The 17,849-nt window shown below is 46.2% G+C and overlaps 1 protein-coding gene across 2 annotated transcripts in view; it reads right to left on the bottom strand.

Moving 5' to 3' along the window:
- ANKRD33B (ankyrin repeat domain 33B) overlaps window positions 1-17,849 on the bottom strand; it is a gene marked incomplete at its 5' end in the record, with an annotated part of 61,329 nt that overhangs the window by 15,587 nt on the left and 27,893 nt on the right. For both annotated transcript variants that reach the window (XM_081089966.1, XM_081089967.1), the window contains one exon: window positions 8,567-8,696. In XM_081089966.1, coding sequence (XP_080946092.1) covers window positions 8,567-8,696 — 130 coding nt within the window. The remainder of the gene's footprint in view (window positions 1-8,566; window positions 8,697-17,849) is intronic.

The following is a 17,849-nucleotide window of genomic DNA, read 5'->3' as shown; positions in this document are numbered from 1 at the left end:
AACTGATAGCTCAATTCTGAAAATTAAATCTGCCTATGCCTATGCCTATGCCTATGCCTATGCCTGTGCCTATGCCTATGCCTATGCCTATGTCTTAGTCCATTCAGGCTGCTATTACAAACTACCATAGACCGGGTGGCTTAAACAACAAATACTTCTCACAGTTCTAGAGGCTGGGAAGTCCATGCCTGCCCTGCTGATTGAGTGAACGAGGCTTGCTTCCTCGTTCATAAGTGGCCATCTTCTTGCTGTGTCTTCAACAGCAAAAGGGGTGGGGGAACTCTCTGGAGTCTCTCACAAGGGCACTAATTCTATTCATGAGGGCTCCACCCTCTTGACATAATCACTTTGAAAAAGTCCTACCTCCTAATACCATCACCTGGGGATTCGGATATAACACATGAATTCGGAGGGGGGCGTAAGTATCCGGTCTGTTGTAATGACCGACAATGATCCTATGGACCTGTCTTTGCATTCCACCCACCATCAACCATTTGATTCCTTTCCGGTCTAAGTCCCAGAACCACCTACTCTCACTCTTGCTACTGACCCTCCCCTAATTGTCCTGAAACTGCCTCCCAATGGCCCCCAGTGACCGTCTTGTAGCAAAATCCAACGGTTACTCGTCAGTCCTCATCTTACTTGACACCTCTATATTTAGCACTATGTCTTCTATCCTTTGTAACCTCTTTTCCCGCAGATATCCAGAAAGTTGACCCTTCTAATTTTCCACCTGCCTCTCTAGCCACTCCTTGTCAGTTTTCTTTATGAGCTCCTCTGTCCCCTCCTTCCGAAATGCTGCTGTTCCTCAGAGGTGTGACCAAACCAGCTTCTCACCCTACACACCCTCTCTTGGGGATCCTATCCACTCTCCTGGATCCAATCGTCACCTTAAAAGTCCCAGATCGCTTATCTCTAGCTCAGCCTCTCTTCCTAAGTCTCTTACCTAAATATCTGTCTACTGGATATTTCATCTTGGGCATCCCACAAAGACACTCAACACATGTTTCTTCCAAACCTGCTCCTCTCTCCCACACTCCTTATTCAGCGATGAACACCACCAACCACCTAGGTGTCCAAGCCAGAATCTGGGCATTGTCTTCAGCCCTCTACCTACCCTTTCCCCATCCAAGCTATCATGGAGTTTTTCCAATCTCAGCTCTTAAATATCTTCCAAACCTGTCCTGGTTCTCCATCCCCTCTTCTAGCCCTCATCCAGGCCACCACATCCCAAATAAGGTACAATCTCTCTCCTAACTATTCTCCCTGGTCCCATTCTGCCCCTCCATCCATTCTCCACACTACCAGCATGATAAAGAAGAAACTCTTTTAACCAGCACTACTACCACTTAAAACCCTGAGTGGTTTCTACTCTTTAGATGAATTCTCAGCACTTCAACGGGCTAGCTCCTTTTTATCTGGCTCTGCCCTCTGAAGGGTATTAGAATATGCCACCCCAAAATGTGCCAGTTTGGCATAAGGATGATTTAGAGCTGAAGGCAACTGCGAAAGAGTAGACATAAGAAAAGCTCACTGTCTTCTCCCATTTGTCTAAAAGTAGGACATAATTTTTTTAATTTAAATTTTTATTCCCCCCCCCCAGTTTTACTGAGATATAATTAACATTCAGCACTGTATAAGTTTAGTGTAGAGCATAATGATTTGAGTTACATATATTGTGAAATGATTACCACAGTACATTTAGTTAACATCCATTATCTCATATAGGTACAAAAAGAAGAGGGGAAAATGTTTGTTTTTAGAGACTATCAGCCTGGGGGTGGCACAAATTTACTAACTAGCCTTTATCTACCATTAGTTTTCCCCGCCCATAATTTGCTGCCCTTGGAAGCCTAATGGTGCTTTCCTTTGTCCTGAAATTTTTCCACTAATTTATTGTTCTTTGGTGAGGATCCCCTATAAGATGGAGATCTAAGCCACCTCCCTGAGTCACTCATTTTTCCTCTGGGTCTCCCATGTAAATGTGTTTATAAAAGTCTGATTTTTCTCTTTTCAATCTGCCTTTTATTATAGGGTTCTCAGTTAAGAACTCAGTAAAGGAAAAATTATTTTTCCTCCTCTAAATCCCGTCTTCAACCTCAACTCTTGCACCAACACCCTTGTAGACTTTGCATTCACTCCACTCTCCTTTTAATTCACCAGTGTGCCATTCTTTCTCCAATCTTGTGGCCTTTGCACATGCTAGCTAGTCTCTCTGCCTGGAACAGCCTTCCTTCCCTTTTACCCAGCTACCTGATGAGCTATCCCTTCTGATGCAAGCTCTTCCCTGGTCCCCTGAGGGTGGGTTAGGCAACTGAACCATGATGTCATGTAATCCACATCCCATGTGGCCACCATAGTCCTCAAGAGTCTGCTCATGAGTCCAAAGCTTCCAATTCACTGCAAGTTCAACAAATATTTACTAAATAAAAAGGCCAAAGGATTCCTACTTCTCCCTTGGAAAAAGCACACTCATCATAAAGGTTGTTAACTTTCAAGCCATAATCTGCATTATCTGAGACAAAATGGCCATCACAGTGATCAACTATTGATTAATCAAACCTTTTTTGAGTACCAATTATGGGCTAAGAATCTTGTTTACCCCTTTATTCAAAGAAATAAAATAGACAATAAACCCGTACTGCTCTAAAAATGGAAAAATGTTACAGAATTTGGTTGTCTAAAGACTTGATTGGTTTGACACCAGGTACTCAAAATGTAAGTTTTCCAAACCAGGCCAGTAGAGGGAAGTGTTGACTTTGGAAATATCACATCCCACAGGCACTGCAGGGAGAATGCACTGGCCCCATCCTGAAGAGGAAGATGCAGCCGGGAGCAGGGGAGGGCCGCTAGGGCAGGCCTCCCTCCTGGTCTGTGGGGAGGGCAGGTGTCTGACTGAGGAGCAGGGTGCGCTTGCCTCTGGCCCGGGCTCACGCCTGCCTGGCCAGCAGGCAGGGGCCAGCACTGCAGCGATCACAAAAAAGGCTCCCATAACTGGAGTTTACAGGAAAAGGCAAGGAAATGCTAGGAAACTGCAGAGACTTGCCAAGTTCTGATTTCTTAAGTGAAGAGTAGAAACCAAGAGAAAGGAAAACATCTCAAAAAAAAAAAAATCACAATGAAGTCAGACAGAAATTATGATCGTGGGTAGCGATAACAAATATGACAAACAGAATGAAGAGGCATTTACTCCTGGCTTCTGGCCACGTCATAAACTCTCCCCTGAAGGGAAACCCTCCCCAAATCCAGTTCAGAGCCAGGCCTGGTACAGGCAGTCAGAGCTCACCCCAGTCACCCCTGGGAGCCTCGCTGCCCCAGTATCCCCAGCAGCAGGAGGGAATAATGCCAGGCTGGCTAGATGTCGGGGCCCTTCCTCCCGAAATTTTAAAGTAAGTTCAAGAAATAACAGGTTTCAAGGATGCACCAAAGATTCCTTATACCCGACCGGCTCTGTATTATCACCAGTTCAAAGAGAGTCCTCGGCTTACTCGCTCCACCTCACTCCTGCCATTTGTTAAGGAGGAACAAGAAACGCATAACTCCATCCCTGGGACTTACTATTTATTTCTTCGCTTATCTGATTTCGTGTTGTATTTTTGTTAGAGGAGGTATGGTAGAAATGGAAATTACTGGCTAAATGAGATTGAGGGATTATTTGAGGATTTATTGCCATACATTCTCCTCTCCATTGCAAGGCCTAGTAGAGATTTGGCTGCATTGTTACTGTGCATTAAGTAGCCACAGAGGTTAGGCTGTAGGGAACACCCGGCAGGCAGATCACAGCATTTGCATCCTAATTTATTCTCGCAGTCGCTGAGTGAGTCCTGTAGAAAGCCAGGACTGCCAACTCTCAGACATTCAACACAGTCGCAATAGCAAATAATATTAACGTGTGGCTGTTTAGTTTTCCTTAGCCACACAGATTCTGCTGGGGCTGGTGTTGGCTAGACCAAGTCACTTGAGGTCATTCCACCTCCCCTGCCAGCCAGTCGTTTTGGTGTGGGCCATGTGACCCGGCCATGAGATGTAAACGAAACTGCTGGAGGCTTCTGGAAATGTTTTCTGGAAATGTTTTTCCCTCCGAGAGAACGAAACGCGACAGGGATTGGCTCCTCCTTTGTGAGGCCTCTGTGTGTGGCAACAGGAAGCCATACCAGGTCCTTCTTGAGATCACGAGGGAAAGGTCAAGAGCATTTCTGAGAAGCTGGCCCCAGGTCCTGACATCACAGAGCCACCCAGTGAAGCAACCCTCCCGCTATCGCCTTCAGACGCGTCCTGTTGCGTGAGAAGGCCATTTCCTCGTTGTGGAAGCCGTTTCACTGGGTACTCCGCACACTGCACCCCAACGGCACCGCAGATCCTAGCTCCGGTGAGAATCAGGCAAACACAACTGCAAACAACAATCAGCAAACACTGAAAAGTGATCATGTCCCCAGCTGGCAAGAACACCCTTGGGAACTTGCTGGGAACTATGAACTGGTACAGTGTTTTCTAAAGGCCGGTTGGCAGCAGCCACATAAGTGTGCATGCCACCAGTCGGTGCGGCTCAGTTGATTGAGTGCCGTCCCATGTGCCAGGAGGTCACCAGTTTGATTCCTGGTCAGGGCACATGTGGGCTCAGTCCCCAGTAGGGGATGTGCAGGAGGCAGCCCATCAATGTTTCTCTCTCATCAATGTTTCTATCTCTCTCTCACTTTCTCTTCTACTCGCTCTGAAATAAAAAAGATATATATTTTAAAAGAAAAATTCTAAAAAATGTACATGCCCTATGATAAGCTCTAAGAAGCTATCCATGCACTTCTCTTTCCTCCTCTGCCTTGCTTTGCAGGGATGATCATCTCCAAAATCTGCCCTGCTCCTTAGCCCTAAAGTCTCCAGTGGGGCTCAGCACAGGGACCTGGACGGAGGAAACAGAAGGGGGTACTTACCCCAGCCTCCCCACCCGCCTCCCCCCAAGGCGCCTGCTCAGGTTATGGTGCCTGAAAGGCAGCCAAGCCCTCTGCCAGGGTAACTCTCTCCAGGGTCCTGTCCATTAATTCCGCCCCGCCCCCACTAACAGTCCCCTGATAAGCTCCTCAGTTTACCCTCTGAGCACGCCTACTGCTCCACCTGTTCCCAGCCAGGACCCTGCCAAATGCATCCTCCTCAGAAATGCACCACCCAGACACAAATGCCTTCCCTTCTCCCACATGAACTAGACTTTGGGAGGCAGGAGTAGGTGTGCTTCTGTTCATTGTGGTAGACCCGGCACTTACTGCAGCTGGCGTACATGAAGTAATTGCTAAATAAGTATTTGTGTTATAGCAGGATCTTGTATAGAATGGGTGAACCACTGTTTATTGAACTATCTCACAGATATTGGCAGGGGGGACATAGCCAGGAACATACAATCACACTCAGGAATATGCCTGTAAGAACAAGGTAATCTTGTACATGTCGGTAGAAAAGATATAGATCTAGTAAGTGGAAAAAGATATAGATCTAGTAAGTGAAAAAAGTTAAAACCACGATCTCAACTGTGTTAGCCTCTTCATTTAAATAAAAGTGGACGCACACCCTGTGTTGGAAAAGGAGAAATCTGAAAGGGCAAGTAGCTAGAACTTGGTCAATTTGGGAGATGGAGCATTTGGGAAAATGAAAGGGGTTTTTTTGTTTAATAATGATTTTTTGTTGTAAGCACATATGACTAGACATCTTCTGAAATACAGAAATCATCAAATAAGTACAACTGGTTATGGAACTGGATGAAATGGGACATCACCTGATTCTAGCAGCGAAAAGCCTACACAGACTCTCTGGTACAACAGCACAGAACGCTAAGAGCAGCCCCTCGGTTGCTTTCCTTTATTCTCGCTTTGATTAAGGATGGCTCTGTGTATCCTCTGTCATCTCACACAGGTCTGTGACCCCTGCCCCCAGCTTTAATGTCCTCTGAGAGGCTGCCCCAGCCACCATTTAAAATGAGAACCTCTATATAAGTTATTTTGGCTGTCTGGGTGGCTCAGTTGGTTGAGCATCATTCTGTACATCAAAAAAGTTGCAAGTGTGATTCCCAGTCAGGGCACATACCTAGATTTCAGGTTCAATCCTCAGTTGGGAGGCAACCAATTGATGTTTCTGTTTCAATAATATATATATATATATATATATATATATATATATCCTCACCCCTGGGGTGAGGATTAAAATAATAAAAATAAAGAAAATGAAATATAAGTTATTTTTTACATATGTGAAAGCTAAAATTGGATTATGAATGAAGAGATAAATTCATTTTCAAAGCAATTCTCACTCTTTCTATAGTCTGAAAGTAAATCTGTTAGAGTAAAAAGTTTAATATAGTGCCTAACAGATAGTTCACCCAAACATGTGAAACTCATACTCAGTAAATGTGATGTATTATGTCAATGGGAGAGCCCACCCGCATGAGCAGCATGGGTAGGGGTTAATGCACCTCAACCCCTCGGCACTGGTCCTCACTGGCCCCTCAGGGGCAGCCTTCATAAAAAAAAAAAAAAGAGAGAGAGAGAGAGAGAGAGAACCTCTAAAGAGGGGTCCCCAGACCAGCAGCTTCAGTGTCACCTGTGAACTCATTGGAACGTCCCACACTCCCCACCCCCATCCGTCGAGACCTCTTACTTGGCTGCCTCAGCCCTTCAAAGGCCTGAGCACAACTGGAGCCCATCCTGGTACCACCCCCCACTGCAGTCAGCAGCACCCGCGGTCCAGGGGCTGAAAGCCGGGCCAGACCCCACCTCTCCTCCATCGCCCCCATCACAGCCACCGAGACCCGAGCTTTCTGCCTCTGCAACCGCCTCTGGGCCCACCAGGGTCGTCTGGCCCCTGTCACCACACACGCAGACTCATGCCACTCACATGCATTCCCTCACATTTTATCTATGCTTCTCATCTGTCCTAGACACAAGCAGTCCTACAGCCACACTAACCTGCCATTCCTGAGACGCACCGGGCTCCCTCTGGGCCCTGTGGCTTTGGGATGCATTGGCTGGACCAGCTTGCCTCTGACTTCTTCACCACCCAGCTCAAGCTCCCTCCTTCACAACCCCTGTCCTGAACCACCAGCTAGATGGACTGTTCTCACCGCACGGCATCCAGGGCACCCGCCATTAGAGCTCCATCCGATGGCCATTCACTGGAGAATCACCCAAGGGCAGAAATGCCCTCGACTCCCACCCCCTGGGCACCGACCCAGCTCCTGGCCAGTGGGAGGTACTGAATGATGAGCCCCTGGTCACTGCCTGGTCACCATATCCATTTCCACTTTCCCAACTCAGGAAGTTGTGCAACTGGGCTTTCAAAGCCTGGTGGCCCTACCTCTGTGGTGGTAAAGCTTCACACCCCAAAACCTGGTGAAACAACTGTGTGCTAGCACAGCCCGACCCCCCTGTAAGTCAGGGCTTTCTCCACCTCCCACATCCTGACTGAAAGGCATGTACACAGGCTGCTTCCCGCACATGAGGGCGGGCGGGGGCAGGGGGTGGGGGGTGACATTGCAAACACTGGCTTCTCCAGCCTCCGGGCGCTCCCTGCTCGGTCACCCACGCTGCTCAGACACCAGCTGGTGGTGCAAGACGGGACAGGCAGGTAGGTCTCTCTCTGGGGGCAGTGGCAGATGTTTACTTTCCATAACCAACGTGCGGTGGTGTGGTTTGGGGCATTTTCTCCAGCTCCACGGCCCTGGCTGGGTCGGATTCCCAACAACTCCCTCCAGCCCGAGCCGCCCACACCTGGTCCTTCCGGCTCAGCCAGAAGCGCTTCTTAGCAACTGAGAACCTGCATGATGCAAGGCTGTCATCCTGGAAGCCAAGCATTTGGAAAGTGGTCAGTTACGAAACCGGTTAATACCACGGTTACAAACCAAGTGCGGCCCTGAGGCGACCAGCATAGCTGTCATGTTTGTCTCAAAAAGGCCTGCATGCAGTTCTGGGAGAGGACAGCCACGGAGTACCCGGCAGTGTGGGCACGCGGACACCTCTGGAGAGGACGCCTGGGCAGAAGGACACTTACTGGGATGCACGCTCACCTGGTGTCTCACAAACAGCCCCGCCTCGTTACACTGACACAGGACCCACAAGTAGCTCCTGGCTCTCTCTACATCTCCAGGCCGAGTGCGAGGCGGCCCTGGAAGCGTGTCTACTTTTATACCATCACTAACACAGGGCATGTCTCTTCTGCTAGTGAGTTCCCCCGAATCTTTCTGATCCCAAGTCTCCGATGGGGGTGGGGTGCGAAGCTCTAGGCGAAGTGACCACCAGGTTGGGTTTGCGGTGCAGCTTTAGCCTCCAAAGCTTTGGAGCGTCTCTGGGTTCGCTCTGCCCAGTGCTGAGTTCTGCACTGCAGGGTCAACTGCACGGTCCCCAGTGCACAGAAGGTGTGCACCACACCCATCGCCCTTTCCTTGTACCTCTGAGCAGTAGGACAGGATCCCTGCTCAGGTTGCCTCCTTACATTCATGTCTGGAGGTGAGGTCATGCCCAGGGCCCCCCACACCCCAGCAGCTGCTCTCAGGCCTGGACTCTGAGGGGAAGAAGAAGCCAGGTCTTACCTGCCTGCGCAGCTGTGATTAGGGCCGTGTTCCCCTCGCTGTCCTGCCAGTTGACATCAACATGGGGGCACTCTGCCAAGACCACCACAGCATCCACAAAGCCATGGTAGCAGGCGACAATGAGGCCGGTCTGGAAATAGAGAGGGAAGCGGGTCAGAGGCGCTGAGCCCAAGGGGCTGAGCCAGCAGCAGGGGAACAAGGAGGGCCCCATCAGTTCATCCTCAAATGTTCATTGAGCATGGACTACGAGTGAGGTACCCTGCCTGGGAAACATCAGGGAACCCAGATCCCTGCCTTCATGAAGCAGGGGGGGGCGGGGGCTCAAGAAGACATAAACTGTAGACCTAACATGTAAGGGATAGAGTGTTAGAACATACACTGGGCCACGGGAGGTGGCTGAGTACAGGGAGCATAGCTCTGTCTTAAGCAGGGTGCTGGGTGGACCCACCGAGGAGACACTGGGAGGGTAAGAAGGAGGTGAGGGAACGAGCCAAGGGACATGAGGGAAAGGTCCGGGCAGAGGACATGCCCGGCCCTCCCAGGGACCAGCCAGGAGGCCCTGGAGCAGAGTGAGCAACAGACCCTGGGAGGCCAGGACGGAACGCTGGGGTGTGCACCCGTGAGACAGGTGTTTCTGTGAAGGTACTTTGGAGACAAGATTAACGTTTAAATCAGGAGATGCGGAGTAGAGCAGACTGTTCTCTGTGCTGTGGATGAGCCTCCTCCAATCAGCTGAAGACCTGAAGAGAACAGCGTGGGAAGGAATTCTGCCTCTGGACTTGAGCTACAGCTCTCCCTGGGTATCCAGCCTGCCAGCCCACCCTGCAGGTTTTGCACTTGCTAAGCCGCCACCATCGCATGAACCGGTTCCTTAAAATAAATCTGTGCGTGTGTGTATCTATAGATATCTATAGATATACAGTTAGAGATACACACACTCTATTGGTTGTTTCTCTGGAGACCCCTGATCCATACAGGGTAGGTGTGGAAGGAATACTTTGGAAGAGCTATGTTCATTTTTTATGCTCTCTGTTTCTGTACAGTTAGAATTCTTTAAAACAAAGCTTTATTTATAAGAAACGCGCATGATTTTAATTCACAATGAAGAGCAAGTAAGCAAACATGATGTTTACATTAATAGCATTCTCATTAGGACATACGGTTTCATAACAACCATGTAAACAACTGTGGAGAGGAGAGGAAGGGCAGTGGGCAGAAGAAACGGAAGCTGACAAACAGCCAAAGAAAGAGATGGAGGCACCAAGAAACACACACAAACCCATGGGCAGATGGTGCAATACGGAGCAATTAGTCCTGATCATCCAGAAGGGGAAGGATATTACCCATGTTCAGATGTGCGGAAAAATGCCATCATTCGTCATGTAATGTTTTTAAAGTTCGTAACCAAGAGAATAAACTTCAGTGACTTGAAAATCCATTTCTGTAAAACATCTTTCTCCATGATAACACCACTGACAGGGGGAGATGTTTATGTGGCGTTAGGGATTCTAGTACTCCAAAGACAGACACTGTATTCCTGAAAGGCAGCCATGCATTACCATGAGCATGAGCACAATTTATTGGATATTACGTGTTAGGCATAGTTTCAATAATCTCATTTATGACTACGTGCCGTGAGAAGAAAGTAAAGCCCAGGACTGGGATTTGATCTGCACTGACCATTCCAACATGGCCGCATATGTCCCCATGGCTTGGGTTCTCCCCAGTGCCAATCCCAGTCAGTTTTCCTTGCCTCCAAGTCTTCACATGGGCAGTGGCCTCTGCCTAGAATGCCCTTCCTCCCACCCCACGGCCTTCATCGTATAGTCTGACCCTCCTGCAGGTCTTGATTCAAGCCCCTTTCCACCCATTTTCTGGTGCCCTCATTGGGCTGCTTTGCACAAACCACTGCTCCCTGGAAGGTGAGCACATCTTTTTAACTTTGTTCCCCCAGTGCCTGACATGTACAAAACACTGATAAGCATGTGTTGGATGAATGAAACGCCTCTGAAACTTTTCAGTACCCCCTACCTCACACAGCACTCAACTTACTCTAAACTGAGGAGCTGACATATGATGTCATGAGCTTTGAGCTTGTTTATCTGACTTCCATATTCAAGCCAGGAAATTACCTAAAGTCCCAGGAAAACCTCAAAGAAGACAGTTGCCTTTCATGTGGTAAGTATCATTCTAGGCTGGTGCTGCCAGATCCGAGGCTGAATAATGTAGATGTGAAAGCAACAGTCAGATGCAAAGAACACGAAAGTGGGCTCAAGAATTCCATCCCAAGGAATTCCCTTTAGGGACATCAAAAGTATGTCAAGAGATCTAAATAAAGATCTGTAATTGCAAAAGCCTGAGAATAACCCAAATATACATCAAGAGATGACTGGCTGAATTTATGCTGTGGGACAGTGTTGCCTTCCAACAGAATGAAGCTGGAATGCAGGCATTGATGTGAAAAGATGTTTGCCAGTTAATGTTAGGTCAACAAAATGAAAAGGGAGCCCCTGCATGAGAGAACGTGTTTGCCAATGATGCATCTGATAAAGGGTTAATTGCCAAAATATATAAGGAACTCATACAACTTAACAAAAAGGAAGACAAACAACCCAATTTGAAAATGGGCAAAGGACCTAAATAGACACTTCTCCAAAGCGGACTTACAGACGGCCAAGAGATATATGAAAAAAATGCTCAAAGTCACTAATCACCCAAGGATGCAAATTAAAACAACAGCGAGGTATCACCTCACACCTGTCAGAATGGCTACCATCAACAAACAACGAGTGTTTGCGTTCTTCACAAGGATGTGGAGAAAAGAGAACCCTAGTGCACTGCTGGTGGGAATGAAGACTGGTGCAGCCACAGTGGAAAACAGTACCAAGTTTCCGCAAGAAATTAAAAATGGAACTCCCATTTGACCCAATGATCCAACTTCTAGGAATATATCCTAAGAAACCCAAAACACCAATCAGAAAGAACATATGCACTCCTATGTTCATAGCAGTTCTATTTACAAAAGCTAAGATCTGGAAACAGCCCAAGTGCCCATTAGTAGGTGAGCGGATAAAAAAGCTGTGGTACATTTACACTATTGAATACTATGCAGCTGTAAAAAATAAGGATCGCTTACCATTTGAGACAGCATGGAGCAGTGGTTCTCAACCTTGGCTGCACATTAGAATCACCTGGGAACCTTTTTAAAATCCTGATTTCTGGGCCTCATCCTCTGGAAATTCTGAGAAATCAGGATTTTAAAATCCCAGAAATCAGGATTTTAAAAAGGTTCCCAGGTGATTCTAATGTGCAGCCAAGGCTGAGAACCACTGGCATGGAGGGACCTGGAGAGTATTATGCTAAGCGAAATAAGCAAGTCAAAGAAAGATAAGTATCACATGATCTAACTCATATGTGGAATCTAATGAACAAAATAAACTGATGAACAAAATAGATCCAGAGACATAAAAACATGGAACAGACTGATGAATCTCAGAGGGAAGGAAGGATTGGGGGGAGGGGGGAGGGCATGGAGAGAGATTAACTGAGGAATTTATATGCATATATGCATAGCCCACGGACACAGACAATAGTGTGGTGAAGGCCTGGGAGGAGCGGGTGTGGGCTGGAGGGGGTCAATGGGAAAAAGCGGGGGGAGGGGGACATCTGTAATCCTCTCAACAATAAAGATAAGTTTAAAATTCATAACCACAGGTGAGAATAGTGTACATGATAGGGCCCCTTTTTGTGTGAACTTCTAAGATGTGTGCATGGCTCCTGCAATGGCTAAGTTCATAAAGGGCCTTTTATTTTTCTAAAGGGAGATGAAATTTTTAACTGGCCACTTTCAAGGCACAGAAGAGAGGAGGCTTTGAGAGTTAACTGTGTATTCTGGATCTGTTTCAATGTCCTTTCAAGGTGCAGACATCTTTTCATTATACAAATAAAGTTATTTTGGCAATGGGATTGCAGGTAATATTTATATTTTTATTCATGCTTTTCTACATCAAATAAAGAGATGGCTAGTAAATGGTTTTAAATTTTTAAAACATGCATTGTGAAAGGTAAACTGTATACACTATGTCAGGAGAATTCTTATTAGGCAGAATCACCTAGCAAACTCTGGACAAGGAGTAGATAAATTCAAGGTTTTCATGATTCAGAATAATTTCACTTTAGAGACTAAATTTTGCATACAATGTGAATTTTATTATCGCTGCAGACCCCTTGTTTGGATTTGAAATTTTAAACTGCCATTTTAAGAGACTACTTTGTTCAACTACAGTCTGTCTTCAAGTCCAGTGTGTGTGTGTGACGAGAGAGAGAGAGAGAGAGAGAGAGAGAGAGAGAGAGAGAGACCTAACTACTTTCCCAGTGCTGGCAATGGTTTCCACATAGTCATCCTACAAGCATTCAGTGATAGCAGACCACCCTGTTTACTAACAAGTCACCTGAAGACAGGGATCATCAATAATAAGATCATCAATAATAAGGGCATGTTCCCCTCACCACTGACTCACCTAACCTATCCAAAGTGAAGACTGGAATTTCCACAGCGGATATACAAAGGTCAACAGAGAGCTTTAAAGAGAGAGAATAGCTAGAAGAACAAAATACAGAAAAACCGAAGGGAACAGAACCCGTCCCCATGAGGAAGAGCTGGTGCAGGGCTGTGCCACACAACAAGGGCGTGGAGCGAGTCTCCACAGCGGACTCGGGTCCTCCAGCCCCAGCCAAGCCCTCAAACCACACAGCCCTCAGACTTGGCAACCTTGTGAGAGACCCTGGTCAGAACTGCCCAGACACGCTGCTCCTGAATTTCTGAGCCAGCAGCTGTGAGAGACAATAAATGCAACATTACATAACGCAAACACTGAGCCATAAGGGTAGACTATTGACAACACCAACCACAAGCTTCTGAAACCCATACATATTAACAACTTATGTTTCTGTCTTGACAACCGGATCCTCAGATTAAGGTTGTGTATATGCTTATACAAAAAAACACACACAAAAAAAACAAAACAAAACACACAAAAAAAAACCCCTATTAAATAAAATGTATTAGCATTTCATTAAAAACCAACCATTGTGAATTACTAGGTAATATGCTAGGTACAGTGCCAGATAGGAAATAACCCCTTTCGGCTTAAACCAGGACTCACAATATTCTCAGAAGGATGAGACCAAAGCAGTTTTTCCCTTTTTTTAAAAAACAATCTCCTTTTGAAATTAGAAGAAAAAAAAGTTAAAGGACATTTGCTACTATATAATCTTATATGTGATCAAATATTGTTTAAAAAAAGGTATATGAAGTTTAGTCATGAAAAAAAGCTTAAATTATAATATAAAATGATGCATACAGACACTTTAATAAACAAGGTTGTAAAATTATCTCTCAACAATGCATTAAGAAAACTGGGAAGAAATGCACCATGGTTTCAGCAGTGGTTGATTTTGAATGCTGATATCATAGGTGACTTCTTTGTTCTTTTCTGTAGTAAAACGTCCCATTTTTTTTTTCTTCTTGTGAGCACTTACTTCTATTTAATAGTCTGAAATTTTAGAAAAATTAAGGAAGAAAAATTCAGATAAAGCTTCCCAGTCTCTTGCTTGTTCAGCTGCATAAGCAGTAGGACTACACGTTCGTAGTTTGGGAGAAAACAATACAAAAAAAGATAAAGCTATGCTTATCCTTTCCTGGAAGGAGTTGGGGAGGGTATACATTTTCAATCAAGTATGCAATCAATAAAGGAAAAACAAATTGGACCTTTCAGGATCTATAAATTATAATCAGCTTTATTAATTTCTTGAAAAAACGCTCTGTAAAGTTTCAAGAAAGGCATCCAAGTTGCCCATTACATTGGCATCAAAGGTTGAGACCCTTGTTGGATGTTCAACGCACTCTGCCAAGTGTCTCCTCTGCAGACCTCCCACCCAGCTGGTCTGCTGCAGCTTCCTCTCATGTACATCCAGCTCTACAACTTTTTTCAGGGCAGTTTGTGCACAAATCTTGGGCCTGTAAGGCACAACTCCTGGTTTGTGTCACGTAGTGTGGCAGAATTTAGTACAATTTATTCTCCGTCCACAGTCCAATGCAGGGGATGGAGAATAAACATCCTGTGTAATTATTGTCGCAAACATTACTGTGTTCCGATTGGTTCAGTGGGGTCCAGGGGCCAGCAGTAGCATCACCTGGGAATGTTAGGAATGCAGAACCCTGGGCCCCAGGCCAGACCGGGTGCGTCAGATCCTGCATTTTTGCCAGCCCCAGCTGGTCCACCGGGACATAAATGTGAGGCGTGCCAACCAGCAGGGTGGGCTGTCAGCTGGGTAGTGACAATCAACGGCTGTCACTGTAGTTGGGAGCTTCAGTTACTCCTCGGGAATGCCAGAAACAGAGCTCAGCTTGCTTTTCTTGGTAACTTTTGCTTTCACTCATTTTTCTTTTCAGGGGGAGGTGCGTCTTCTTTCTTGGCATGCCCAGTCTCTGTCATTCAGGTATCACATTCTCACCTACGCCTGGCCAGGTGCCTATAGCACCCACTCAAATGACACTAATTGGTCTAGTTTGCCACCAGCTCCCTGATCCTTCACCATGAGTCATCCTTGGTCCCACTGGGTGAACGGCTAGGAGAGAGGAGTTGCAGAGAGTAGGTGAGATCACAAGACTTTGTGGTTTGTATCTGCCATACAGATTTTGGGATATTAGCAGCAATATGTGACACAAAACAAATCCAAGGGAGAACAGGTTCCCAGGGCAAGAGGGTCACCCTGCTTTTCGAACCCTCCCTTCACCAGCCCATGAGCATTCATCACCATCCAACTAGCACTGATGTCCACAGGTGCCCTTGAGCTGGTACTGATGGTCGACAGGTATCTGGGTTGGGTACTGAGAAGACAAAGATGAACTTTTAAACCAGACATCCCCTCCCCTTAGGAACTTCCCTCTGGGGAAGGAGACAGAGAAGTAAACAGGGCAACCAGCCTGGTCCCAGGGGACCAGGGAGGATGAGGACTGGAAACTGGTCCAGTCTGGGGGAGGGGCTGGCACTGACCCAGCTGAGCCTCATTAGCCAAACCTTAGTGGTGTTCCAAGAGTCAGACAAGCAGGTGCAAAGACTGGGAGCTGACAACTCGTGGGGAAGTAGATTCAGCCGGCTGCTCAGAGAGGACGGGATGGGTCATGAAGTCATGAAGGGTTGGCATGGAGGGGCCTTAGCTGGATTGTGTCTGAAGCTAGTAGAGAACCAGTGAGGGTCTTAAACTGGCTACATTATTATCATATTCTCCTTCTAAAACCCTGCCTCTCAGATATGAGTTCAGGTAAAAGGGGAGAGCCTTGCCACTTCCTTCTCTCTATTTTCAAAATATCCGTTATATATGGGTGCCCCCACACCTCCCCACCAGGCCTCTTTTAACTGACTTGGCAACTCCTTGGTGGCCTAAGAGGAAACTGACAGCTGTCTGTCCAACTCACAGCTGTCAGGGCAAGGGCTTCAACAGAATCTTCTGGGCTGCACAAGGTCTGTTCTCCAGGTGCTCATTACCGTCTTCTAACTTGATTTTTTTTTTCATGTAAAAATTTAAATTATAACCTTTTCCAAATGTGAAGGCTCTTGAGATCATTAGTCATCATGGAAATGCAAATTAAACCCATACAGAGATACCACCACACACCCACCAGAATGGCTAAAATTAAAAAGACTGACAATAGTTAGTGATGGTGAGGGTGTAGAACGCACATGTTCCCGGCAGATGGGAGTGTGAAATGAAACAACCACATTGGAAAACTGGCGGTTCCCTTTACCAGCTTCTGATAAAGTTCAACACATGCCTCCCTATGACCCAGCAATTCCACGCACAGGCATATTTCTGAGAGAAAGAAAAGTCTATATCCACCTAAAGACGTGTACGAGAATGTTGAGGGCAGCTTAATTCATAACAGCCAAAAGTTACAAACAAAAATTTATCGAGGGACTAGGTAAGAATATTCACTGAGAGACTCTGCTAAACTCAAACTTAGGAATACTACTCAGCAACCAAAAAGAACAGAATCCTGACACTTGCAACAATACCCACAGATCTCAAGCACATTACACTGAATGAATTAAGCCAGATACAAAAAAGGACATGCTGTTTGAGTCCATTTAATGCAGTGGTTCTCAACCTTGGCTGCACATTAGAATCACCTGGGAATCTTTTTAAAATCCTGATTTCTGGGCCTCATCCTCCGGAAATTCTGTTTCTTTGTTATGGGGTGAGGCCACAACATTAGTAACAAAGAAAGAGAATTTCCAGAGGATGAGGCCCAAAAATCAGGATTTTAAAAAGATTCCCAGGTGATTCTAATGTGCAGCCAAGGTTGAGAACCACTGATTTAATGAAATCCAAGGACAGGCAAAGTTAATCTATGGTGATTAAAAAAGAAAAAGTGAAGGGGATTATTGGAAAGGGGTATGAGAGAACTTTCTAGGGCAGTGGTCAGCAAACTGTGGCTCGGCAAACCGCGGCTCAAGAGCCACATGCGGCTCTTTGGCCCCTTTAGCGTGGCTCTTCCACAAAATACTGGCTCTTCCACAAAATACCGACTTCTGCGCATGGGCCACAAAGTTTCAATCGCACTGTACGTGTGCGCCCACACGTGGTATTTTGTGGAAGAGCCACACTCAAGGGGCGAAAGAGCCGCATGTGGCTCGCGAGCCGTGGTTTGCCGACCACGGTTCTAGGGTAACTGAAACACAGTTATGTCTTACCTGGGTGATATTTATGTGTGTATATTCATTTGTGAAAATCCATTGAGCTGGACTCCTTAGAGTTATGTATTTCACCAAATGTAAATTATATCTCAACGCAGCACTGATAGAATAAAAAACAACTTAGCCAAAGACATACAAATGATCAATGAGCACATGAAAAGATGTTCAACATCATTAGTCAAGAGGGAAACCCAAAACTAAACCACAATGAGAAACCACTTCACACCTACTAGAATTTTTATTAAAAAAACAAAACAAAACAGGCAACCTGACCTGGTGGCTCAGTTGGTTGGAGCCTTGTCCCATACACCAAGGAGTTATTGGTGGAAGTGGAGTTCTTTGGGTGCCACAAGGAAAAGAATTTCCTGAGGCTCCCTCGAGAGGATGGGGTTTTGGGGAAAGCTTTATTGATGATGTAAAATTAAGGGGATTCCCTCCGAAGTCTCATTCTGTCATCTCACCATGGAAGGAGTCCAACCTTGTCTTCAGCGGGGCCAGAATAAAGGCCACTGCCCAGAATTTCT

Source organism: Myotis nattereri, assembly GCF_964212035.1.
Source record: "Myotis nattereri genome assembly, chromosome: 4".
Taxonomy (NCBI): domain Eukaryota; kingdom Metazoa; phylum Chordata; class Mammalia; order Chiroptera; family Vespertilionidae; genus Myotis; species Myotis nattereri.
The sequence above is the reverse complement of the archived record's forward strand: the minus strand, read 5'-3'. Positions and strand labels throughout refer to the sequence as shown.